This window comes from Anopheles arabiensis, chromosome 3, assembly GCF_016920715.1.
Source record: "Anopheles arabiensis isolate DONGOLA chromosome 3, AaraD3, whole genome shotgun sequence".
In the NCBI taxonomy this organism is placed as follows: Eukaryota; Metazoa; Arthropoda; class Insecta; order Diptera; family Culicidae; genus Anopheles; species Anopheles arabiensis.
The window spans coordinates 92,699,993-92,724,215 of NC_053518.1; the positions used below are offsets into that span (position 1 = coordinate 92,699,993).

Here is a 24,223-nt window from a genome sequence, read left to right on the forward strand (position 1 = left end):
GTGCAAAAAATAAGTTCGTTTTGTTTGGATAAATTTCTGCCGCATATTTTCACTCAACTTTTTCCACGACAAATTGGCATGCAATCGTAATACAACTCGTAAAATATGAAATTTGAGTGATATTTGACAGTGTGAAAGTGTAAACATTAATTCCCCCTCGTCATTTATCTAGTTCGATGTAAAGGTGTTTGGTGTAATTGTTGTTTTTCCATCTCCGGTTTAGTGAAAAATCCGCATTTCGTTTGACCGCAAATCGCGCGATTCACTCTCTTGAAAGGTTCGCGTCATCGATTGCCGGCTTTGCTGTTAGCAGCGCGTGCCGTCGCCCGACCGTTTTGTTGTTCCGGCTTATTACCAATCAGGCTCGCGAATGTTGTTACTGTGCGCGTCTTGGGTCGGGCGGTGGTAGAGCGGTGTAAAGTATGCTGCTGGCGCGAGCAAACTTTCAGTCATTCGTTCACGTCCGAGCGACACACGCGCGGTGCTGTGGTTACGCGTTGCTTTAGGCGCTCTTTCCGCGCCGATGGTATAACTTGGAGTAGGGAAAAGCATCCATCCCTTTGCGTCTACACACTAATGTTGCAGAGATTTTTAGTTTGGAGTTCGCACAAATCATTCTACAATGAAAATAACACAAAGGTAAATATAATAAAAATATTTTTGCATCTTATTCCAGATTGGTGAAAGTACAGAAAATTGAGATAGAAAGTGTTTTGCTTGAGACATCTCTCCGCGATCCTTGAGCTTATTTTGGAATAATTTTGCTTCACCTTCCACAACCTAGAGCCGCTTAGAACGATTAGGTCAAGTAGGCCGACTGGAACCTGTTTCGCTATGGTTACATGGCGCGCACATTAAGCGGGCCGTGACACAGCTGTTTTACGCCACTTGAAAACTACAATTTCTCATGTGGCTCCTCTCTCCGTTTTGTCGTTTACCGCTTCTCTCGCCGAAGGTCAGCAATCGATATCTTATCAGCGCACCTGGCCGACCAAATATAAACTGTCATCGATAGAGCATGATTGTAGCAAAAAAAATGTATACTAATTCCCTCTTTCATCCTAATTCCTCTATTAGCTATTCGCCAGAGGACCGTTGGGTGGATGGCAGCACCTGCCTAGAGACGGAGCTATGCCTGCCGGACAATATGATACGCACCGGCACCGAACTGGAATCGCTGCAAACCGGTCCCGTGCTGATCGTCCCGTCCCCGAAGGCGACGCAAGAAACGGTGGATGAAAAGGAAGCGCTAAAGTACGTCGAGCACAAGCGACAGCTCAGCGAACCCTGCTACTACCCCGAAGCAGGGAGCCCGAAGCAGCAGAAGCAAACGGCGTTGGCGGAGGTTGTATCCGTGTCCACGACGAAAGGCGTATTTCATCAGGTGTGTAAATTGCTTAAATCTCAAAGCTCGGTCGAACTACATATAAACGGTGTGCCGCCGAACGAATCGCAACATCAATTGTTTGGTGATTTGGTTTGGCTTTGTATTGTTTGCCGTTTAAAACCGGAACCCGGTTGCTTCCGAACTGCACGGAAGCGTTTAATGCGCGGTGCAGTGTAAATAGCGGCCAAGTTGCATGACCGTATCTTAATGCAAATAATTACACCAGACACCACACAGAGCAATAACTTTTTGTTGATGCTGAGGCATAAAGATAGCGTGCCGATTGTTTGCTTACTTTGCATCTGTGTAAACACACTTTCTCGGAGATGTAAAAATCACACCTTACCAGCACACAAACAATTCTTGCTGGGGCAGTCGATTAGTCTCACGTAGCATATGCAGCACATTAGCTTATCATTTCCGTTCATTATGCTGCTGCATGCGCTTTTTTGCGCGTTTCAAATTGAGGCCGTTCAACAGAATCAGAGTTACAATGTATGCTTTGTTTGAATTCGGAAGTAGCCATAACAGATGATGATGATGATTGCAGCGATGATGCGGTGTGTACTGCATCAGCCGCGTCAGCTGTTCGTTATCGTTGCAAACCATCAACCATTACGCTGCAATTGATAGGAGGAGGTGCACCCGAACATCAAACCGTCGTGCAGCATTTCAGTTAATTTCTTCTAATGCAAATGCGTAACAGTGTCACCCATTGCGATGATGATGATGATGATGATGCTGGGTTGCAGGGTGGCGCACAACCAATCAGCCTCATTGGTTCGTTGTTTCACAAGCAAAGCTTAATTGCCGCAATCGAGTTCCCGAATCGATGCGCACGTCAAGGACCACTTTATTGTTTTCGATTAAAGCGTGGTATCATGGGCCGCAGTGCTTCGTGCTTCGGGCATGCCTTTCTTCCCTTGAACAAACAATCAAACTCAAGATAATGTTAGTTTATGTCCGTGTTGAAATTTAGAACTACGCACAAGGACAAAACCGTTTGTTTTTAAAATAGATTCCCCAAAAATGATGCTTTGTCCTTCAAACGATCCTATCTACTTACAGTTACTTCTGACCTCGGCCGTGCTGCTGCTAGCTGCCGGCTGTGGCATGCCAATCGGGTACTCGGCCGTGCTACTGCCCCAGCTGTACGATTCCAACGAAACGCTTGCGATCGACATCGAGATGGGCTCGTGGATCGGTATGTTTTACGTTAACTGTCCCAAAAACCGTACTTTTGATGCAATTTTTGCTCCCTTTTTGCAGCAAGTGTCCACAGTCTGGCCACTCCGATCGGTTCGTTCGCCTCCGGCCCGATCATGGACCGCTGGGGTCGTCGGCCAGCTATTCTATTAGCGATTGTACCGCTATTCGGTGGTTGGGTACTGCTTGCCACAGCTTCCTCCCACTTTCTTCTACTGCTCGGGCGCGTTGTTGCAGGAATTTCCGTAGGATTGACAGCCGCGCCGGCACAGGTAAGAACAGCATCACCCATTGCTCTTTTTTCCAAAAATAACTTATCGTTTCTCTCCTCCAAAACAGATTCTGCTGGCAGAAATAGCCGAACCGCGGTTGCGTGGCCTCCTCATCGGTGCTCCGTTTGTTTCCTACTCACTCGGCATCCTGCTCGTGTACGCGCTCGGCAGCCAGTTCCACTGGCGGGAGGTTGCATGGGGTGGCACCGTCCTGCCGCTGCTCTCCTTCGTTGCTCTGTTCTTCGCGCCGGAGTCGCCCGTGTGGCTGGCGCGCAACAATCAACCGGACCGGGCCGCCAAAGCACTGACCTGGCTGCGCGGCTGCCCCGTCCAGGCGAAGCAGGAACTCCACCAGCTGACCGAGCGGTTCGAGCAGGAGCAGCAGCAGCACAGCCGACGACCGCAAAACTTTTGGCGCTCGCTCAGCGAGCTGGCCATCGTTAAGCCGCTCATCATCATCAACGCGTTCCACGTGCTGCAGATCCTTTCCGGCACCTATCTCGTGGTGTTCTACGCCGTCGACATCATCTCGGATATGGGCGGCAGTGACATCAACTCCATCCAGGCGGCCGTACTGACGGCGATCGTGCGCCTTGCCTTCACCTTCCTGTACTGCTTCCTGCTGCTGATGATGCCACGCCGCCTGATGGTGACGCTGAGCGGTCTCGGATCGGGGCTGAGCTGTGTCGCAATCGCTGCGTTCATGTACATTCGCGCCGGCGAACCGAAAACCCCGCTCGACACGTACGTCGCGGCAACGCTGATACTGATCTACATTGGGGCGAATACCGGCTTCATGACCATGCCCGGCATAATGATCGGCGAGCTGCTGCCGGCCAAAATCCGCGGCCAGATAGCGGGCTATCTCTTCACCATCTTCAACCTGCTGCTGTTTGGCGTGGCGAAAGGGTTCCCGTACGCGAAGGCGGCCCTCAAAACGCAGGGTCTGTTCCTGATGTTCGGCATCGCATCGTTTGCTGCCTCGCTGCTGCTATTCCTTCTGCTGCCGGAAACGAAGGGCCGCTCGCTGCACGACATCGAAGACTACTTCCGGCAGCGCAACTGGCTCTGGATGAATCGGAAGCGAGCTCGAGAAGAGGAGCAGCAATCTGGCGTCCACCACGGTGGAGAGGAAGGCAAACCGTTGTCGAACGAGTGAACGTGTGCGGACAGCGGACGTGTATGTGAGGGAGAAAATCATTTGTATGTGATATTTTACCGTAGTGCTTAAGGGCCATCCTACATTAATTCGGTAGTGAAAGATCCACACCAGCAAAAACGCTGTGCATGGGGGGTTTGGATCATTTCTTAATGCATTCCATATAATCATTCATTCCATTGAGTGTACGTGTGTATGTGTGAGTAGAAAAAAGGGTATTAAAGTAGAAAATGCTGCACCAGCAATTACCTTATCGAAAATGCATGTTTTTCGAGCGACGAATGCTTTACTTTCAACTCGAACTCCAATGGCTCAGAATCTGGTTCTGCTGTTCGTACCCTTCGCCGTTGGCATCACCCGATACTGGAATGGACGCCACGGACGTACTTGCGGTACCATTGCCGGCTCACAGTTGGGAAAGTAGGCCGAAAACGTTTGCCGGAATCTGTCCGGCCCGGAGTGGTACGGTACCATGCTCGTCCACCAGATGCGTCCTTCCTGTATTTGAACGTTTTTAAACTTTCGGTAAAATTTGTACATCATACTGGCCGCCTGCAAAACGGGAAGCGAGCTACATTTATCTGTTTTCAAACGGACAGTGCCACATACCGTCGTTTCCAGCTTGGTTTTGTAGTTCCAGTTAACCTGCAGCTGCAGTCCAGTATCCTTGCGCGATGGCCACCGCACGGAAGTGGCACGCGGTATGAGATAGTTCCAGAAGTGTTTGCTCTCCAGCAGAGCAGCTTCCCTTTCCCGCGGATCGATCGGCACGTCGTAGCGATCCCGAATCCAGGCCTGCAGGATCGGTAGCTGATCGACGCAAGGGAAGGTAGCTAACAGGTACATTGGATTTTCGGTTAGTCGGCGAAGAGCGCGCTGTTAAAGAATTAAAAAGAAGTATTGAGATAGGACAGAACAGGCGATGAAACCCCTGTCATTACCTTCAACAGATCCTGTAGATCGGTCACATCGGTCGCCTCGATGTATTTAACGTCCAGCGGATCCGTCGTCACCGATGGCGATTCGTGGTCATCATCCGTTGCCTTGGTGCGTTCCTGCCAATGTTTCACCTCTTCTTCCCACGTCATCTTGGCAAACCGCTCGATCGCTTGGTCAATGTCCGTGTCCTTAATCCGGCCGGTTTGGTCCACACCGAGCGCACGCTGTATGGCGCACTTGATCGGACACGTGGGCTCATCCCGCTCATCTCCGTAAAATATTTTATCATGGTCAAACTCGTACGGTACCGGTTTGTCGCAGAACTTAAAGTAACGCTGGTCCACATTGGCCATCGACTCCGGTACCAGCGTGTCCGAACCTTCCGACTCTGTGCAGTTACACTTTTGTCCCTTCAGCATCTTCTTCTGCACTTCGAAGCGCTCCCAACACTCGGGACAATCGCTGGTCGGTTCCAGGATCGCCATCGTTACCGCCTCGTCCGCCAGGCGCTTCAGCAAACTCTCCACCTGGCGTTTGGCGTCGTTCTGTTGCTCCTCGTCGGCCCACTGCACACACTGGGCACGGACCGCTTGCATGAGCACCTGTTTAGCGGATGTGTTTCGCTGCAGTATTTCCAGCACCTTCGATCCTTGCTCATCCAGTTGGTGGTGTTTGGGGCAGAGCATCTGGCAACATTCAACCCGTGCCACCATGTTACGGATGTGGTCATTCAACAGGTCCATCACGACCGCACCGGCACTGTTGATCGAGCAGTTGCTGCTCGAGCACATGTACTGGGAATCGTCCGCAGAGAGGTAGTACTCGCTGGAGTACAGGTTGCGCCGGGATCCTCCGCACCGCGTAAACCAACGGGACTCTTCGTTGCGTATAATGTGCTCCGGATCGCGGTACTTTGCATACCGGCCAAGAAATTCGTCCCGATGAGGTTGGATCTTCACCGGAACGGTGAAACCCGTTACGAACACCTTTTGCCGTTGCAGATATGGAGATTTGGTCCGAGGGAAAGGGGACTTTCGATGGGATGTTTCAGCAACGCTCGCTGCGACTGAGGTCGGACGCGTAGGTTTCTTTGGAGGCAGCACTTTCTCCAATCCTCGCAACGTGGTCATCATATCCAAGTGAGCAATCGCCGACAGAAGCAACCGTTCGTTGATCGTATAATCCTTTGCCCGGGGGGAATTATTGTCCTGCCCGGGACTGCGTATGTAATGTAGCTCGAGCAGCAGCCAGATGAAGGACAGATCATTCCCATTGCAGAGAATCAGCGAGGTGCGTAGGACTCTTTTGGGGCAAATCGGATAAACGCCTAGCTTTCGGAGTAGTGCCGATGTGCGATGGAACGTACGCTCATCCGTATCGTCCGCGATAGCGTCGAGCAGCTGGTCACAGATGGCGCACTGCTCGTCGGTCAGCTCTTGAAACCAGAGCGGCGTGCTACGCTTACGAAGAATTTTGCAAATTTTTGCTTCTAAAATGTGGTCGTATGCAGAGAAATGAGGAAAAAGGGGGAGAAACATTGTAGATCGTACCTTTCTCCTTCAGAATCAGGTTTAATCCCTCCATGTAGTTGTGATAGGCCTTAACAGCAGCCTTGTATCTTCGATCGAATGCATCATCGTTGGACGATGTTCTCTTTTTCGTTCGCTATAAAGAATCGGAAGGAGATCTCTTATTATCGGTATCCTTAGTTCCTGAAGTTTGTTGGTAGATGTCTTACCTGAATTACAACAGATTTTCGACGCTTGTAAACGATTTCGTTTGACATGATGGAATTTTCCGTACAACTTCAGGATTCCTTACCAAACGAGTGTGAAATGCAGATTTGCAACGCCAGCAGACTACCGGCATGGTAATTTCCAATGTTTCCTTTGACCGTTTTACTTTCGCTGTAGATATTATGTACACTCATCTCATATGCATTTGGAGAAATCTCGATTTTTGAAAAAGTATAAAATTTACGAAAATTGAAACTTATATCGGAATTCCTCTCTTGTCACAAGGGATTTGAAACCGGTAATTTGAATTTGTTTTCTGGGGGTACAGGGCTACTCGTCGAGTGACACTTTGAGTTGCATATTTCGCACACAGTTGCTGGGTGCTTCAATGTGAACGTTTCGTGTAATTTTAAACATATTTTCAGTAATAAAACAAGCCAAACTTTTAATTCAAAAGGTTCTTTACTTTTTATTTAAAAAAAAATGTATTGGCTGCACCTACACTTTGATCGATAATCGACGAAACAATGCGCGATGAAAACTACGAACAGATAGCGATCAATGAACAGCTGTCAACTCTTGAACCCGTAGCGACGTAAACACAACAAATTTCCCCAATAACCGGGTTTGCAAGCTCGCCAACGCTCCAAATAGGTGTGATTTCCCTCGCTTACGAGTGTTTTTGAAAGGCGTTGTGAGGGGTTTTGAAAAGCGTTGTGCGAGAGCCGCTATTGAACTATGAACGGTTATTTGGTTTGATCCAAGTATTTTCCTCACGCTGATTTTTACGTGTGTCTCTTTGAATTGAGCTCCTACGCGTTGTGCAGCTTTTCTACTGTCCTTATCCGTCTATTTAATTGCATTTGAACTAAACTGCAATCGATTCCGATGCAAATAATTAAACAAAATTGCGCACATTAAATTTAGTAATCCACCAAGTTTTTTTATGTTTTTTCACGCGTGGCATGACACAACGAGCGAGAACATACACACCTCGGTACACGATGCGCGTAAATTGTCACCAACACCAACACCAACGAAAGGCATATGGACAAACGCTCTCTTTGAAACGAGCACTGTAGACGAGTAAAGGATGGGTAGAGAAAATGAGCGAGATGCAGCGATATTGGAACGTCAAAAACCCTGGCCATGTTGTACGGGTCGAAATCGTGACGACGGCAGCCATTTATTTACCTCGTCCGTCGCGACAAGTAGGAAAAGTTCTGCGCTTTCTTCTGTTCCGCGTGCGTGAAAATTGTGTCCCACGGTGGGCAGACCGGTGCAGGACACTCCATACAGCCGGAGGAACCTGCTAGCAGTGGGGGAAGGCGTGCGGAAAAGCGGTGAAACGTGCGGCAGGTCATCGTGCCGAGGAGCGTGTGCGTGTGTGTGGAAGAAGTCGTGCTGGGGGAAAACGAAGGGGTGCTACCTGGCAGTGAAGTTTTCTGTGTGTAGTCGCAGCCACGGTGTGTACGCGTTTGTTGCCCTCATGTGGAAAGGGGCGACCGAAAGATAAGATTTGTTGAATGAAATCTTTCTCGTAAGTGATTGCAGGGTGCTGCCGAATTAGCATCGCAAGCCATTTTCCTCTGATCAACGGGAAACCATACTTGCGTGCGGATCTCTCCCGCCCCGCACCCGCTCGACCAAGCGTATGCGCGAGCGAGTGAGTGTGTGCGTGTGTGTGTGTGTACGCCTAGAAACGGTGACCGGAGGAAGAAATTAAAGGGAAAGTTTTGTAATCGGAGCCATTTTCCCGATGGTGGTGGTGGTGATGGGGGAAAAGTGATCGTTTTAGATGCCACCGGATTGCGACGGTTCGCCGGAACGCCAGCCGAGGACGGGTGGGGAAAATGTGTCGTCCGGCTGTCGTGAACTTTGCTCATGGTGACGAAGAGAATGGGTACGGGCACGGGACGATGAGTGGCGTGTGCATCCGTTGCAGTGTTAGAGACAACAAAAGTGGGACTGCCTAGCTGCGCAGCATATTGGGAGGAATCAGAGTAGCGGGGGGAACAGCAGGGAGAGAAGAGTGTGTCGCATACAGAATCATACCCACGCATACGCACACACGATGTCAGCTTCCGGTACGGCAGCGGTCAGTGGTGGAAGTCTTCCGGCCCTACTGATGGCGAACGGTGGTGGTGGTGGTGGTAGTGGTGGTCCCGGCGGTGGTCCCGGCGGTGGCAAGGGTATCGGCAAGCCCGACATTAAACCGCCCGGCGGTGGAGGGCCATCCGCTGGAGGGACGGGAACGGCCGGGAAGGTGCTGCTCGGCGGGGACAAGCATGAGACGTGGCAGATGGAGCTGCTGATGGAGCGGCTACGGACGAAGGCCAAATCGGCTCAGTACAAATCCTTCCAGGAGATGTCCAAATCCGTGCGGATGTCGCTCCTGGTAAGTGTGAACCAAGGGAACTCCTTCCGTACGAACAATTCCCTTAACGGTTCCCTGTCTTTCCCTTCAATTCGCAGGAAAAACGATACGCCTTAGACGCGGTGGAAAAGTCTAATCTACAGAAAACGCTCGACAGCATGCAGTATTGCATAAAGGTGACCACCCGGCAGGGTCTGGTTGAGCGACTCGACTGTCTCACCAGACAGTTAGGGTAAGTTCGTGCTATCGGCGATGAGCACCGCCTGCTTCGTGCTTTGCTCTAACGATTCGCGCCCTCTCTTTTTTGTAGCCTCAAGCTCAGCGAAGACACGTCCGGCCTGTTCATCTCGTCCGACATGTTTTACCTCGAAATCATACTCGACCCGGCCGGGGGCACGGTGCAGGACGTCAAGGTGCACCACGAGTGCAAGATGAAGCAGCAGAGCTGCAGCGAGCTGGTCGCCTGCCTGCAGCGGGGCGACTTTGCCGACTTTACCACCCAGCTCGAGGGGCTGGCCTCCATCTATCAGCTCAACGCGGAGAAGAAGATCAAGGTGAATGCGTTCGTCGCGCTGCAGGCGCTCGAAACCGACCTGCACACGCTGTACACGCTGTCGCTGCAGCACTACGCGGATGTGCACGCGCAGCTGCACAAGGCGCCGCTCGGCGTGGTGCAGAAGCGACGCGGGGGCCACCCGATGCGGCTGACCTACTTCGTGGCACCGTACGAGCTGCTCGATCTGACCACGCGCACCATGAACGTGCTGTCGGCCGAGCTGATCGCCCAGGAGCGCATCGGTTGCAGCGTGGCGGTGGTGCTGGAAGCGTCCAGCGCGAACAAGCTGCAGATACAGCCGCTGCTAGTGGTGAATGCGGGGAGCGGGAGTGCGGCGTCCGTACTGCAGCCGGTGTACACGCCGATCGAGAAGCACAACTCTACCTCGCTGCCGGCCACGTTCGTGCTGCGGCTGAGCAAACCGATGCCGCTCAACAGCGCAATGATGCGCGCGATCAGGGGCATCGTTGGTGGTAGTGGAGCGGGCGAACAGCAGCAGGCGGGCGAAGGTTCGTCCGGTGGTGGTGGGCTGCCGGGATCGCTTCTCGGGCTGATCGCACACCACGCGTCGGCAGGAAGCGTGACGGATCTGGCGAAGGGTTTGCTGGTGTCGCTGCCGGACCAGTACCATTGCTACTTTCTCACGGACAATCCGTCGCTGCGCGGGATGATGGTGAGCAGCATACCGTTCACTGAGCCGCAGCACGTGCCCAAGATCTTAACCTACCTCCGGCAGCAGGCCGTTTTCAATCAGCTGCTGTCGAGCTGCATCCGCACGAACGCCCCGGGCGGTGGTGGCGGACGGCCCAGCGCACTGCAGCAGCTGCTGGACGGTGGCAGTGTACATACGATCGAGAACGGAACGACCGGCGGGCTGCTGGTGTTCGAGGTGAGTGCCCTGTCCTGCCAGAACATTACCGTCTCGCTGATACACCCGTACGAGGAGTCGCTGGCCACGGTCGAGTTTGATCTGCAGAACATTGCCAACATTGCGGTGCGCATTTACTGCAGCGAGGGTGAAACCAGCGACGAGCATACGGTGGAGCGCATTTCGGCCGTGCTGCAGCGTTGTATGTCGATCCCGGTCACGCTGCGAGCGCTGATGAAGGCGTGGGAGGAGGAGCACGAGCAGAAGTTCAAACCGAACGTGCTCGGCAGCTCCACAGTGTCTTTGGGAGGTGCCGGTGGAGGCCCCGGCGGTGGTGGGGGTGGAGGCGGTGGAGCGGGAGGTGCTGCTCCGGGTCTTAACAATGGCGGTGATGGAACGGGTCCGGCCGGTGGTTTAACCGGCACAGGGGACGATGGAACAATGAACGGGTTCAACCTCTCGTCGCTCGGTGGACCGGGCCCGGCAGTGGATGGCTCGGGCGCTGGCGGAGGTGGAGGCAGTGCGGCAACGAACGGGACGGCCGCCGCCCAGCAGCAGCGCGGTCTAATGAACGGAGAGGGCAACGGTCTCACGGTGAGCGGCGGCGGCTCCCTTGGTCTAGACTTTTGTGATATGCTGACCGAGCGAAACGGGAGCGGATTGGGGGCGGCGGCAGCCATTGGCATCGTTGGTGGCAGAGGGCCGGGCGGCATGGTTGCCCGGGAGCCGCCGGAACCGTTGGCGGGCGGTGCAGCAAAGAAACGACGCATGGAGGATTTTTGTAAGAGCCCAAAGAGTGATAGCAACCTTAGCGTTGGTGGTGGCGGTGGCGGCGGCGCATGTGACGCTGTTGGTACGGAGAAGGCCAACATTGGGGCGGCTGGTGTGGCAGGCGCGACCGGTGCCACCAACAGCAGCAGCATCACCACCACCACGATCACCAGCCAGGATGTGGGTGCAGCAGCATCCGGCGCAACAGGTGCAGGAAACAGCAGCGAGCAGCGGCTGCAAACCGGCGGTGCAACGGAGGAGGACACCGGCGGCTTGCCACTGTTCGGGGAGACGGTCCCGGCGGCGGCGGGGACCGATGCCAAGGGCAGCTCTTTGGGTGGAACTACAACTACAAACGCGATGATTTCTGCTAAGAATGAACCTCCGAGCGTCCTGCCGACGGGTGGCGGCGACGGTGACACCGCCACGGGTGCCACGATGCCGCTCCAATCTTCCTCTTCCTCCTCCCTATCTTCTCTGTCCTCGGCGGGGTTTTCGCTGGCCGGCGGTCCGCTAGCCGGTGAGCCGGCACCGGATCGGCCCTGCCCGGGGACGTTGCTGCTGGAGAGTCTCGATTTTTCCGCGCTCGAGCCGGACGCGGTGAAACGGTCCACTGGCGCCGGGCAGCCGACGAAGAGGCGCCGCAGCTCGAGTAGCTCCAGCTCCAGCTCGAGCAGCAGCTCGAGCAGCAGCTCGAGCAGCTCGAGCACGTCCGCTGCGTCGGACGAGCTGGAAGAGAGCGTGGATCTGGTCGAGGCCGAGATGAGCAGCTTTTTCGCCGAGACAAACAATACTCAACCAGTGGCGGCCATAGCGAAAGCGTCGTTCGGCTCTCCTTCCGGGAAGCCAGCGCTGGGAGCAGTATCGCCCATCGCCAGCAAGGTCGTATCGCCTTCCGGTGGTGCTGGGCTAGAGAAAACACCTCTCCCAACGATCAGCGGCTCCGGATTGGAAATTATCCCGCTCGCAACGAGCGCTGGGACCGTGGCAGCGAGTGGATTTCCTTCCCCAAGCGTCACCAGCGCGCCAATAGCAGTACCGCAAAGCAACGCTACCGGCAGTACATCCTCGACCACCGCTACTTCCTCATCGACGGTTAAAAAATCCTCATCCAGCAGCGGCGGTGGCAGCGGCAGCCATCGAAAGACATCCGACTCGTCGGAGCGAACCAGCTCGAGCAAATCGGAGAAGAAGAAAAAGCGCAAAACGGACGATTCGGCGATGGGACCGCCCAACAAGCTGCCGTACAAGTCGTCGGGCGAATCGTCCCCGCACCGCAGTGGTGGAGGCGTGGGCGGGTCCTCGCTGTCGACGAGCAAGTCGAGCCCGAAACACTCCAGCCCGGTCCATCACAGCAGCCCGAAGCACAGCGGAAGCGGTGGGCCGTTGGGGTTTCACAGCCCCAAGCATGGTTCGTCGGTGTCGCCGAAGCATCCGCTGCACTCGGGCGGTAGCTCGACCGGTGGCGGCAAGCCCAGTATGTCTGCGCTGAAGTCGGCCGCGGCCAGCGGTAGCTCTCCCGGGTCGAAATCCTCAGACGTCGGCGGCGGTGGTGGTGGAACGAGCGGCGCAAGCATCTCCACCGCGGGTAGTTCATCCAAGGAGCGCGACAAGGAACGGTCGGAGAAGAAGGCGCTTCAGTTCGGCACCACCAACACCGCTACTGGCTCATCGTCGCTCACCGCGACCAGTGCTGCTGGCTCGAGTTCCAGCTCCAGTTCGGGTGGGCGCTCGAAGAACTCAAGCTTGAAGCTGAAACAGCTCGATCTGGCCGCCGGCTCGTCGATGAGCATCTCGATGGCGGCCGGGATCGGAGACGCTGGCTCGAGCTCGCCCGTCGCCCCGATGATCGATCTGACCGGGCCCGTCCCGGGTGCTGCGGCTGCCCTGGGAGGGCTGGGACTGCCCGGACCGGGCATGACCACGGCAAGCTCGATGCTGCAGGCACTGCAGGCGGCAAAAAACCGCAAAACCCCCACGGCCGCCGGCGGCAGCACTGGACTGGGCGGTTCGCTGAGTGCCGTGATCGATAAGCTCAAGTCGGCCCAATCGGCGGACGACGAGGCGGTGCTGATACTGCCAGAAATGACCATCACTCAGCAGACGACCTCGCTGGCGGCTGGGACGGGTGGCATTGGGACTGGCGTAAACATCGGCGGGTTTGGCGGTCTGAAGGAATCGGCCAAGTCGGGGAGCGGCTTGTTGCCGTCGGGTGGCACCAGTTCATTGAGCAATTGTGTTTCCTCCACGGCGGGGATTGCTGGTGCAGGTAAGTAGTGAACAAGAGCGTTATTTCTTCCTCAAATTCATCCTTTAATCCTTGTTTCTCTCTCACACACCTTTCAGCCCTAACTCAATCCAGCTCCGTGACGAGTGCACCTTCGCTGACGGCGGCCCTGACCAGCGGCAAAGCGTCCGAGTACATGGTGAAGCCCAGCTCGGACGGCATCAAGCTGACGATCCAGAACAAGAAGGGCTCCAACAAAAGCTCCTCCTCCTCCTCCAACAGTGGCAGCGGGTCCAAGTCGAGCAACAAATCCGGCCTAAAGTCCGGCGTATCCAGCGGGCCCGTGTCGTCCAAGCAGCAGCAGCAGCAGCAGCAACAGCAGCAGCAATCGAACCACACTACCTCCTTCAGCGGAGCCTTCCCATCGTCCACCAAGAGCCCGCACTACACCAGCTCCACGTCCAGCTCCTCCAAGGCACCGTTTCAAAAGTCCAACTCATTCGGTTCGCTCGGCGGAAGCGGCGGTACGGGAATGAAAGCGTCCAAGGTAAGCTCGCCAAAGTCCACCTCCAACCCGGCCAGCTCGTCCTCATCGTCCGCCTACTCGTCGAAGGAGAAGGGCGGCTCCACGTCCGGCCGGTCGAAATCATCGTCCGCTTCGTCGCTTACCGGAGCGATGCTGACGGGAGCTACGGGCGGGACCGGATCCGGCACGGGATCATCGTCCTCCGCCCTGGTCAACCCGATATCGATCATGAAGATGCTCGGCTACCCGACCGGCTCGATGGGCAACATGGAGGGGTTTGCCAAGTCGCTTGACACAAAGTTTCAAATCCCGAAGCTTTCGGCACGCTCCAACAGTGGCGCCAGCGGTACAGCCTCTACCGGGTCGAGCGAAAGCGGCGAGACGGGCTCCAAGAGCGCCAAGGATCCTGCGGCGAGGAAACAGAAGCAACAGACGCCCGTTACCACTGCCGCACCATCGGTAGGCTCGTCGCCGGTCAGGCAGTTCTCGTCCACTTCTCCTTCCGGCGAAGCAAGCGCTCGGCTACTGTCCGATCTGCTCGGCGCTGCAGCTAAAAGTAGCAACAAAATGGCTCCGGGAACGAGTGCAGCATCGGTCGATGGTACTGCCGGAGCTGGTGGTGGTGGTGGAGCCGGGCTGCATCCGCTACTGCCTAACATTGTGCAGAAAATGTTTGGCAGCGATGGCTCACTGCAGACCAAGTCGAACAGCTCCGATGGAAGTATGTTTCCCACGGCCGGACGGGCCTCTCCCGGCATGCTGTCGGGGAGCGCCAGTAGAGACGGGTTTCGTTCGGGTGGCGGATCCGGCTCGGCTCCGGGCACGCCCACCACAACGAGCTCGATGGTGCTGCCCCCGTTTCCATCGCCCATCTCTGGCGGTGCGTCGAACGATGGTGACGTGGGCTCCGGTACGCTAATGCGCCCTCCGTCGCGCCCCAGCAGCACGATATCGAATCATTCCCACTCTTCCCAGGATGGGATTGGAGGCGGGAGCGGCAATAGCGGTGACGCAGTGGCCGGCAGCACACCCGCCGTTGCCTCGATGGCGTCGATGATGATGATGAACGCGATGAGTGCCGCCGCTGGTGGAGGGCAGTCTCCGGCGTCCACCGGCGGGTCCCTGCCACTGGACAGTACCAGCACGCAGCAGCTCATAGCGGCACTGGCCGCCAAGAGTGGCGTACTGCCGCCGCCGCCGCCCAACAATCTACTTAACAACCACCACAGCAACCATCTGAACAATCACGTCGTCGGTGGTGCCGCGGCCCTGAACAACCTGCCGTCGCCGGCCTCCGTCTCGGTGCATCTGGTCAAGTCGCCCGCACCCTCTCCGCTACCCTTCGCCTCGCCGCACTCCAATGCTTCGTCGACGCACGCGGCCGGCGCCGCCGGTCTCGACGACGATCTGATGGATGAGGCGCTGATCGGTATCGGCAGCAAATGACACACAGGATGAGGCCACGGCGGCACGGCGTGGATTGTCCTGGGCTACTGAGCACTAGCAAGAGACCATTACCTACTTACTGCCACTCGATGGAGAAGGGGGAGCATTAGATGTTTGTCGCCTTACAAATTCCTTGTGCTCGCGCTTATCGCGTAGGAAAGAAGCGGTTGAAAGGTGTTGTTTGTTTGTTTGTTTCATTTTTTTGGGTAGTATTTTAAAGCACAGCTACCGCAGATTCGCTCCTACTTTGTAAAGAGACAATTTAGCTGATGATCATGACACAAGAGCACACGGAAGTTTGCTTAGATTTAGGAGGAGAAACATTGATAGGACAAAAGGGCGTACGGAAAAACGAACGGTTTCTTTCCTCAGGGGAAGTTTACATCCTGACGAAATATCGAAAAAGGATACACCAGGACATACACTCTTGTTAGCGTAGCAATAACGGCAGTAAGCAGCAGGTTCGTCCGTCAGTTTGGTCTGCTGGTTGTTGCCGTTATGTTGCAGAAGCGCGCAGCATAGAGAAGCTGACCTGAGGACTGTAAATGTACATTAAAGAAATCTACCAGCAATCGCCGCAGCCTGCACGCACGCACAGGATGGTGGTGGCATCAGGATGGTATTTGTATAAGCAAACAGATAGAGCAAATCGCATAATTGAAAGGGCAGAGCAGAAGAGCAGCAGTGGAGGCAATGTAGGAAAACGTTATTCCCAGGTAAACTAAAACAAAAAAAAAGTACTATAGCAGCATTAAACACCGAAAGTGGAGTGGTAATAAAGCAACAGAAAAAAAGCGCCAGCTAATGAAACAATAACGAAACCACACGCACGTGCAACGACATGCCGCGGTGGTGGAAAGTTGAAGCAAAAAGCCTTGCACCTCGACTGTGAACAATGCGTTGTCCGAACGAATCGAAGAAAGAAAGTTTACCACGACCCAGTGCGCGCTTCCCGGCAAATCCTAATGAACAGAATGGCCAATACCTTGTCAGAGCTACAACACACATCAATTAGCAAAGTGGTTTATTGGGTAATTTTATGAAGCTATGCTTATTCGTTTTTTTTTGTGGAGATTTTTTCACTCTTTTTGTTTCACTTTCATCTGTTTATTTTGCCTTTGTTTCTTACTTTACAACATTATGTTCAAACTTATTTAAGTAACGCTTGTTTTTAATCCATCCCTCCATCCGTTTCCTCTCGTATCACTCCATCGATAGGTTGTTTTCATAGTAATTAGTGTTTTTTTAAACATTTTCTGTGTGTTTTTTTTAATTACAATTAGTGAACTAGTGTTTATTTATTTCGGTGAGTCTGTGTGTGAAAAACGCGATAAAACACGTGCACATCGATCGCGTACATTACTGACCATTCTGTGCCATTTGCTTAATTTAATTCTTGCACACTTGCAGTGTTTTGCTCGATGTAGGAAACTCAAAGAAAGTGCTTCTCGGTGTGCTGCTTAGCAGAGGAAGATGGTGCAAGGGGGCGCTCGGGACTGTTTCGTGTTTCGGCATTCGGTCTGTCGGTATCCGCTTTCCTGCTTACCACAGTCCCTTTACTGGGAGTACTCGTTGATGACGGCCATATCCTCCGACAGGTCGTGCTTGAGATTGTTGCCCGGGCTGAGCTCGTTCACCTCCGGGAAGTAGCGCTTGTTGAAGGCGAACCGGCCGAACCGATCGATTTCGTCAAAGTTCCGCTTGCCGATCGTCGCCATGTCATCGCCGTTAAGCCGATAGTTGAAGCCAGACATTCCTTAAGCGCACACATAGGAGAGAGAGAACGAGAAGCTTTTACGGCTATTTCGCATTTAGCCGTGGGAGTAAACTTACCATTAAAGCGGTCAATTTCGTCAAAGTTACGCTTGCTGAAGCGCCCATTGTACCCATTGTGGTCGGCCGAACCGGTGTACGAGGGCTCGTAGTCCAGGTTGCGCTTACCGTTGAACCGGGCGAACCGATCGATCTCGTCAAAGTTGCGCTTGTCGTACATTGGCGCCAACCCGCGGGAATAGTAGTTGTACAGCAGCGTCCGCCGGTCCGAGTTGTTGAGCGATCGTTTCGTCTTGAAGCCGGACGAAGCGGCTCCTGCAATACCACCAGCAGCAGCACTACTCGCCCCTCCAGCCGTTCGCTGACCGTTGGTGGAGGCGCCGCCGAGCTGCTGCAACTTTTCCTCGTTGACCTGCTTCAGTTGGCCTATTCTCGTGGCGGGTTTTATGTTTTTTTTGTGTGAATTAAAAGAATCATTAGAGCATAGCAAAACAATGCAGCGGGTGAAAAGAAGAGCGGGAGCAATGGTTAGCGAGCCGTTGGACCTTTTGTTTCAGATGGTAAGGCTGTTTTGGTTGCATTTTTTCAATATTTTTATTTTTTTTATTATTTACGACTGCATTTTAATTCGTTTCTTCTTTTTTTGTAGATATTGAACCTGACCTACTTGCATTTGGCGATGACGAAATGTCTAGAACGGGACGGATAAAGCACTTTAATCGATTGAGCGGCAGCCTTGTTGCAGCTTTGACGCTGCTTTAAGGCTGCCCACTGGTGCTCGGTTGCCACGCGGCTTCGGATGTCTTAGTTTTTCCACACTTTTCGCCACACAAAATGAAGGTTTAGTTAAGAAACAAGCACAGTAGTTCATATTGGCTCTTAGGAGACGTTTGCATTCAGGGCTTTATTGTACATTTTGTTTGATTGTTGGTTTTTTTTTCATTTTATTACTTGGCCGGACGTTTTTTGTTCGCTCAACTTTTCCGTTGAGGTTCCGTGCCCGGTGTCGATGAAGGAGGCTACAATTTAAGTTCAACAAATGCTAAATTTGCCAAGAGAGAGAAGGGCTTGGGTCGGGCTCCGTTTAAACGATACGCGCGCGCATGTGTGTGTGTCCACTTTCCATCCAATGGGGACAAAACTAGCACAGAGGTAAATAATTTTGAGTGTTGTTAATTTAACAAATCGATTGTTCGATTTGCTCAAGGTATCAAAGTGTCCAGGTCAGATTATGATTATGATCGTTCTTTGTTTGTTCTTTTTGTTCGGGCCCCATCAGAAAGGGCGCCTGTTAACAATGCTGTGGGGTGGGACAGACTCCTCCGGCCTGGCTGTCGGTAACTTAATGTTGGTCCATAAACTCAAATCCATCGTGGCTTCGTTGTGCGGTAACCAAATTCGATCTCTAGTCATCTCGTGATGTTCCGTGGCTTGTGGTTACTTATTTCTTCAGTAAGTTTCCACCGCCGATCGAGTCGAGTGACGCTCGCTTGAGCAGATTGCCGCCGCCGATCGAGTCGAGCGAGCGTTGGTTCCGCCCGAACGGACTGCCGACGGCGTTGCGTGGCACGGCGGAGAAGGATCCATCGTAGATGCCGGCCGAGTTGAGCAGAATGCGGTTGTAGAACAGGTACTCTGTGTTGTGTCCGGTAGGGTGCGAGTTGGGTACGCGTGTAAAAATGGGTTTGAAGCATTAATATGAGGCGTTCAGTTGCGATCGCCGCTACACCGCTTACCGCTTACAACTTGGACAATGGACACAGGACAAACACGTGGAGAAAGACGGTCGGCGTTAAGCAGCGCCCTCTAGACACGCAGTTGGACGCTCACGTTAGGTGTAAGACACGATTCACAAGGAACAACACACACACACTGAACGGGACAGAGACGAGGAACAAAAGACAAATACCAAACAGGTAGACATATAAACACACACACACATTGAGAGCTAGGGTAGTGACTACATCTCGGATGATTGATTATGGTTGATGTAATTAAACTCGTTACAGGCGCCCGATGACAAACAGGTTTTTTACGACTCTATATCGGCATCTCATTTTCGGCACCTCTTCGGGGCGATGATTATAATAATAGAACAAAGCTATGAATAATTGAGCATCAGCTGTGCGTCGGATAAGCATCCAAAAGGAAGAAAAAACACCCCTGCCCACCCACCAGACGCTCACTTGAAGACGCTCGTAAAAACCACGACCGCACGTGCCCAGCGTGTTTGTACGGCCAGATGGCACAAAGTTGGGCTATTATTTTGCACCTTGTGATTGTGATGTTAAACAAAACTGTTCTTTTTTATGTGCGTGTGAGACAGATCGTTAACAATGTTTTGCTCCTCACGGTTGAGGTCGCTTCAACACGCTGCGAGACCACGGAGCATCAATTTTGGTAGAATCGTTTTACCTTCGGAACGTTGCATCATAACCCAATCTACGTCCCACGTCAGGCACTCGATGAAGCTTGGTTGGTTTGTTGCTCAATTACTTTGTCTTTATGCGAGCAAGAAGCGTTTGCATGGGAAAAATATGTTCCTAAAACGCACGTTTAAAAACAAAATATTGGTTTCTGTGTAATACTTTAGCACCTGGCGTGATGCTAAACGAAACTTAAAACTTTCCAAAGAAAATAAGCACGAAATAGTTTCAAGGAATGTGTAAGAATTGTTCTATCCTCTTTGGGGCCTATCGGAGACGCCCCAAAATACTCAAAAAGCCCCATGAAGGGAGCAAAATTATCGTTCAAGTCATTGTCAAGCGTTTGACCAATTGAAAGGCAATTGGGGTGGCAGCGGGAAAGCAGCAACAGCAATTTAAATTCAAGGTTTCTCGTTAAACAACACACACACACACACACTCACCGTATGTGGTTTCAAATGCGGCCTCAGCTCCTAAGGGAACATACCGTGATTATCCTGGCAGGAGCGCTCTGAGCAAGCCGTGAGGCAGCACGTGGCCGAGCCGTCCGGTATTCAAAATTATGCTCACACAACTACTGTGCCACTGTGCCGCCGGTCACTGGTTTGAACCGTAAATTGAAATACTTCCAGTGAGAAAGGGGGAAATTCTGTTCCACTCGGTGGAAAATTTAATGATAAAATTACTGCCGTTCGCAACGCAACCACAAAAAGGGCGCAGCGCGATGCTCTAAGAGTGATAAGAAAGAAAAAAATACTACAAAATTCAAAATTTGTTACGATATCATCCTTTTTAGATAAACATTCATTTTTTCTCTCTCTCTCTGTCTCTTCGGGTTCCCTCTGATTCCCTCTGGTACCCAGCCATAGTTTGGCTCCCTCGTCACTTAATAAATAAACTTTTGCCCAAGTAAAGCGAGTTGCCAAGTCAAACTCAAACGCTCGCCGCCGGCAAAAGTTATCAATACGCTCAGTTTTTTTCACGATGAAAAAATGCACTTTTTTGTGTACCCATTTTTTACATCTTTTTCGCTATCTGTCCGTTGCACTTTTCAAACTTTTTTTCCGGTCGAATCTTTGCAACCAACCTACCAATGCAACAATATTGGCACGTTGTAGCGAACGGGATTACGGGTTAAGCTTGCATTAGAACATGTGACTTGGTGAGAAAGTTCAAATGTTAATTTATCAATCTTATTTTAGAATTTTTAACATTTTTTTACACAATTAAATAACGAAAGCTCCTCTCTTTACAAATGGTGTGTTACATCCTGTTTGTTCATTGCAACCGATGGAATGTGACATACGATAGTAATACGGCAACGAATCCCCCCCTTTTTATCGAGTGCAGTACCCCCCAAATGGAGTGCCAATGACGCTGCAACCGACCGATGTGTGTCCTCTTCAATCGTGGCACCGTGGCTGCATTCGAAAGGAGCGTGTGCAGACCTCTTGAATTACCCGTTGAAGTTCCCCGTACTGCCGATGAGTAATGCAAATGGCAGAACATTCATTCGGGCAGTGCGAAAAACCCAGCAAACAATACAAAACACACAAGAGGAAAGGCCCTTTCGGAAAGGGTGCTCTGGTGTTGCTGGAAATGGGAAGAAACCTCCCCCGTTCCCCCCCTCTTCCATTGTTTCCCCTAGCATTGTACCTAGCACGCAACTAGTTGGAACATCATGGACCAACACCACCTACCCGAACATGTGCTACAATTGTGCTACAGCAGCGCATACACACACGCATACGGCTCCAAACACACTTGTGGAGCGCTCACATCACCGTCATGCGTGTGTGTGCATGTGTGGTGTCCAGTAGCAACCATGCTGCGTGCTTTGATGATGTTTTCATGTAATTTTAAGTTTGCCACTTGCAAGCTGGGAAGGCGGGTGATGGAATGGCAAGGACGGGAGAAATCAGAACCAACTACAACCGAATGGCGCTGGGGTACAGGCAGCCATAGGAAATGCCGTCACCCCCGGCAGTGTGTGTGTCGGTTGGTGTGAAAGGTTAGTGTTACCGATTTCTCTCGGTCAGCGCGATCGAATTATCCCACCCCGGAAGCAAACAAACCTTTAATGCATGTGGGAAACTCGCTTAGGCGTATCGGTTTTGGGGCGATTAGTGCGGAAAAAAGAACCCCGCACTGCTCATTATACATTAGGAAGCAAACCGCCTCCTGTTCCTGCTCTTCAACACTACAAAACCCGAGAACAAAAGACGCTCCCAGACCGGAAAAAGTATCAGCGAAGCGGGAAATTGAAGCGCATCGCCGCGCGTCCTGGCTGCGGGAAAGGATGCCTGTTACTCCTTGGCCGTGCGTCGATAAGCGCGTCGGTTGGCAAAATGGGAATTATGTACTCGTTCCGCTTGCCTGTTTTTTTTCAGCTGCGATCGAAAACCACCATGCGCCACCAGGCGTCTCCATTCGTGATTGCATTAGCGAGCCCCGGGGGCTGCAAGTTTTGTGACGCGGAAGTGGAGCAGCGTGGTTGTTCACGCTTTGCGGTATGGAAATTATCTTAACCGAATTCGATTTGTCTCCCGGGGATGTGGGATGAGCGCCTCGAAGACAATTTATTAAAATAATAAATTATACACTTTGGAGGATGAGGAGCAGGGAGTGCTCAGTCAATGGGGGGAGCAAAGGATATTGGAAAACGCATCCTGGCGTAGAGTTAGCAAAAAGCGATTCGCTATAGAGTGTACTGCTAAAACGGGTGGATGAAATGCTAATGCAAATGAGGTTAAAACATATTCAAGAAGATTATGTTGTGTTGTTGCATTATCTTCTCTTGATTGCATTTAATGCCTAATACAACTTCAATTAGAAGCATGCATACGAATGGAGTGAAATTAAATATTCAACTCCGACCGCCGCTCGCACGTGGAACACGGGCTATGATTTAAACACAAAATGCTTGATCACGATTTCCAACTCCTGCGCTCAACCACTTATCGTTAGCCTCATTTGGAATGAAACTATCCAAGAAAACGCATCAAATAACACATCCCCACTCCCGTCGAATGATGACGGGGTCCCTGCATGTGGTGCTGGAATGTTTATCGAATTAAATAAAAACAGTACAATACGCCACAAGGCTGGCGGGGAATGGTTGGAACAAGGTTGCTCAAGCGCTGCTTGCCCGCATGCAATCGTAAAAATGATCTCATAATAATGCTGGCTGTCCCCAGGTCCAGCTGTCCGCTGTGGTCTGGATTGTAAATTTTTGCTCCGCACACACTTTTCGGCCTTCATTAAGGTGACCTAGAAGGGGAGGATACATTCCTTTCCCATCCGTCCGCGCTCAATGGTGCTTCCTCATCCCAACCAATTCCTCCCTCGATCCTTGGCTTGGGCCGCTTTTGAGCTGTGAAACACCAGGCCACTCCATTTCCGGAATGCCGCCGTTGTCCGAGCTATTTCACACAGAAAGCCCCCGAGGGCGTCCTGCTACAGCTGCTGCTGCAACCTGGTGCTGCTTCTGTTACTGGCGGAGACAGCAGCGTGATGTATGATGATACTGTTTTGATTAAAATGTAAAATATCTACTCATACCGACTTCTTCTTTTTCGTTCTCTTCTCTTTACAGCCATTTGCATCCTGGCCACTGTAAGCAAAACGAGAAACGTCCAATTCCTCCAGGGGGAATGTAAGCGAAAGGATTCAACTGCAGCAGCGATATGCAACAAGTAGCAAACGGAAATGGCACTGTTTGTTAACCATATTTGTAGAAGTAATTGGCGTTTCCTGTTTGTTGGAGTGCCAGCACGTGGCTTTTTTGGTTTTGGAGGTTAGTGCAAATTTTTGGCACCCCCGCAATGAGGCGGAAATGAATATTTTACTCGTCGTGCTAATGAGCGGTTGTGGTAAATCATTTCAAACAGACTGGACGCTTCACAAACATGTAATTTGACAAGATCACGAGCGGCACACGAAACAAATGGACGGCACACGGGGACAATTGTTGACAGCACTTTGGTGGATTGGAAGACACGGCACTGACAGTAGGAAGGGGGGAAAAAGAGGGGAAAATTTTGCACTTGATCATTACCATCGTTCAGCCGTTTCAGCTCCTGCAGCTTGGTCAGGACCTCCTCCAGCTCCTGCTCCTTCACGGGCAGCCCGTGGGCCCAGCCGAGGAACGCGAACAGCAGCACGCCACAGACGAGATGAAGCTTCACCATGCTGACGAAAAGATCACTTCAGTTGCAGAAGGAAAGCTTGAGAGAAAGATCACACTTTGCACACTTTTGGCTAATTCACAAAATCACTCTCTCCACCAGCTGAAGAAAGTCCGAAGAATTCGAGCCACAGCCACGCGCAAGATCGTCTAACGGAACACACAGCACACACACAGCACACACGGCGGTTGCTTGGGGTCAGGTTTTGCGCTGTCTTTGCAACCACACCGAACTGGGATTGCTGCTGGGAGTGTGTGATGCAGAGCGTTTGATGCCTGGTGTACGATTGTTGCGCTTTCCGGTGGCCGACCGACGCTTTTATACCCGGCGGCTTCTCGTCTTTGGCCCGATTTTTCGCCAACAACGG

General features: G+C 52.2%; 4 protein-coding genes across 5 annotated transcripts; 2 read left to right on the forward strand and 2 right to left on the reverse strand.

The window, feature by feature from the left end:
- Positions 1-46: 46 nt before the first annotated feature.
- On the reverse strand, positions 47-6,830 carry LOC120899614. 2 transcript variants are annotated; one of them, XR_005739073.1, is made up of 6 exons: positions 6,702-6,830; positions 6,514-6,628; positions 4,966-6,452; positions 4,634-4,900; positions 4,274-4,576; positions 47-617 (listed from the first exon to the last, which is right to left on the reverse strand). XR_005739073.1 is itself a non-coding variant. In XM_040305656.1 (5 exons), the coding sequence occupies exons 1-5, from the start codon at positions 6,747-6,749 to the stop codon at positions 4,337-4,339; spliced, it is 2,157 nt and encodes a 718-aa protein (XP_040161590.1). In that variant the 5' UTR covers positions 6,750-6,830; the 3' UTR covers positions 4,156-4,336. The 2 variants fall into 2 exon arrangements, 1 of the variants encoding a protein (XP_040161590.1); XM_040305656.1 differs by lacking the exon at positions 47-617 and having other exon boundaries at positions 4,156-4,576.
- Positions 526-4,284, forward strand: LOC120899615 (facilitated trehalose transporter Tret1-2 homolog). Its single transcript, XM_040305657.1, has 5 exons — positions 526-639; positions 1,078-1,384; positions 2,456-2,591; positions 2,657-2,865; positions 2,933-4,284. Exons 1-5 carry the CDS (start codon positions 623-625, stop codon positions 4,022-4,024), a joined length of 1,761 nt encoding a protein of 586 aa, XP_040161591.1. The 5' UTR covers positions 526-622; the 3' UTR covers positions 4,025-4,284.
- Positions 6,831-7,855: 1,025 nt separating the features above from the next.
- LOC120901805 (mediator of RNA polymerase II transcription subunit 1) lies at positions 7,856-16,342 on the forward strand. Its single transcript, XM_040310073.1, has 5 exons — positions 7,856-8,165; positions 8,254-9,097; positions 9,175-9,308; positions 9,387-13,540; positions 13,618-16,342. Exons 2-5 carry the CDS (start codon positions 8,774-8,776, stop codon positions 15,468-15,470), a joined length of 6,465 nt encoding a protein of 2,154 aa, XP_040166007.1. The 5' UTR covers positions 7,856-8,165; positions 8,254-8,773; the 3' UTR covers positions 15,471-16,342.
- A 204-nt stretch (positions 16,343-16,546) lies between these two features.
- Positions 16,547-24,162, reverse strand: LOC120901808. The gene is made up of 3 exons (XM_040310082.1): positions 23,727-24,162; positions 17,304-17,669; positions 16,547-17,226 (listed from the first exon to the last, which is right to left on the reverse strand). The coding sequence occupies exons 1-3, from the start codon at positions 23,857-23,859 to the stop codon at positions 17,027-17,029; spliced, it is 699 nt and encodes a 232-aa protein (XP_040166016.1). The 5' UTR covers positions 23,860-24,162; the 3' UTR covers positions 16,547-17,026.
- Positions 24,163-24,223: the final 61 nt, after the last annotated feature.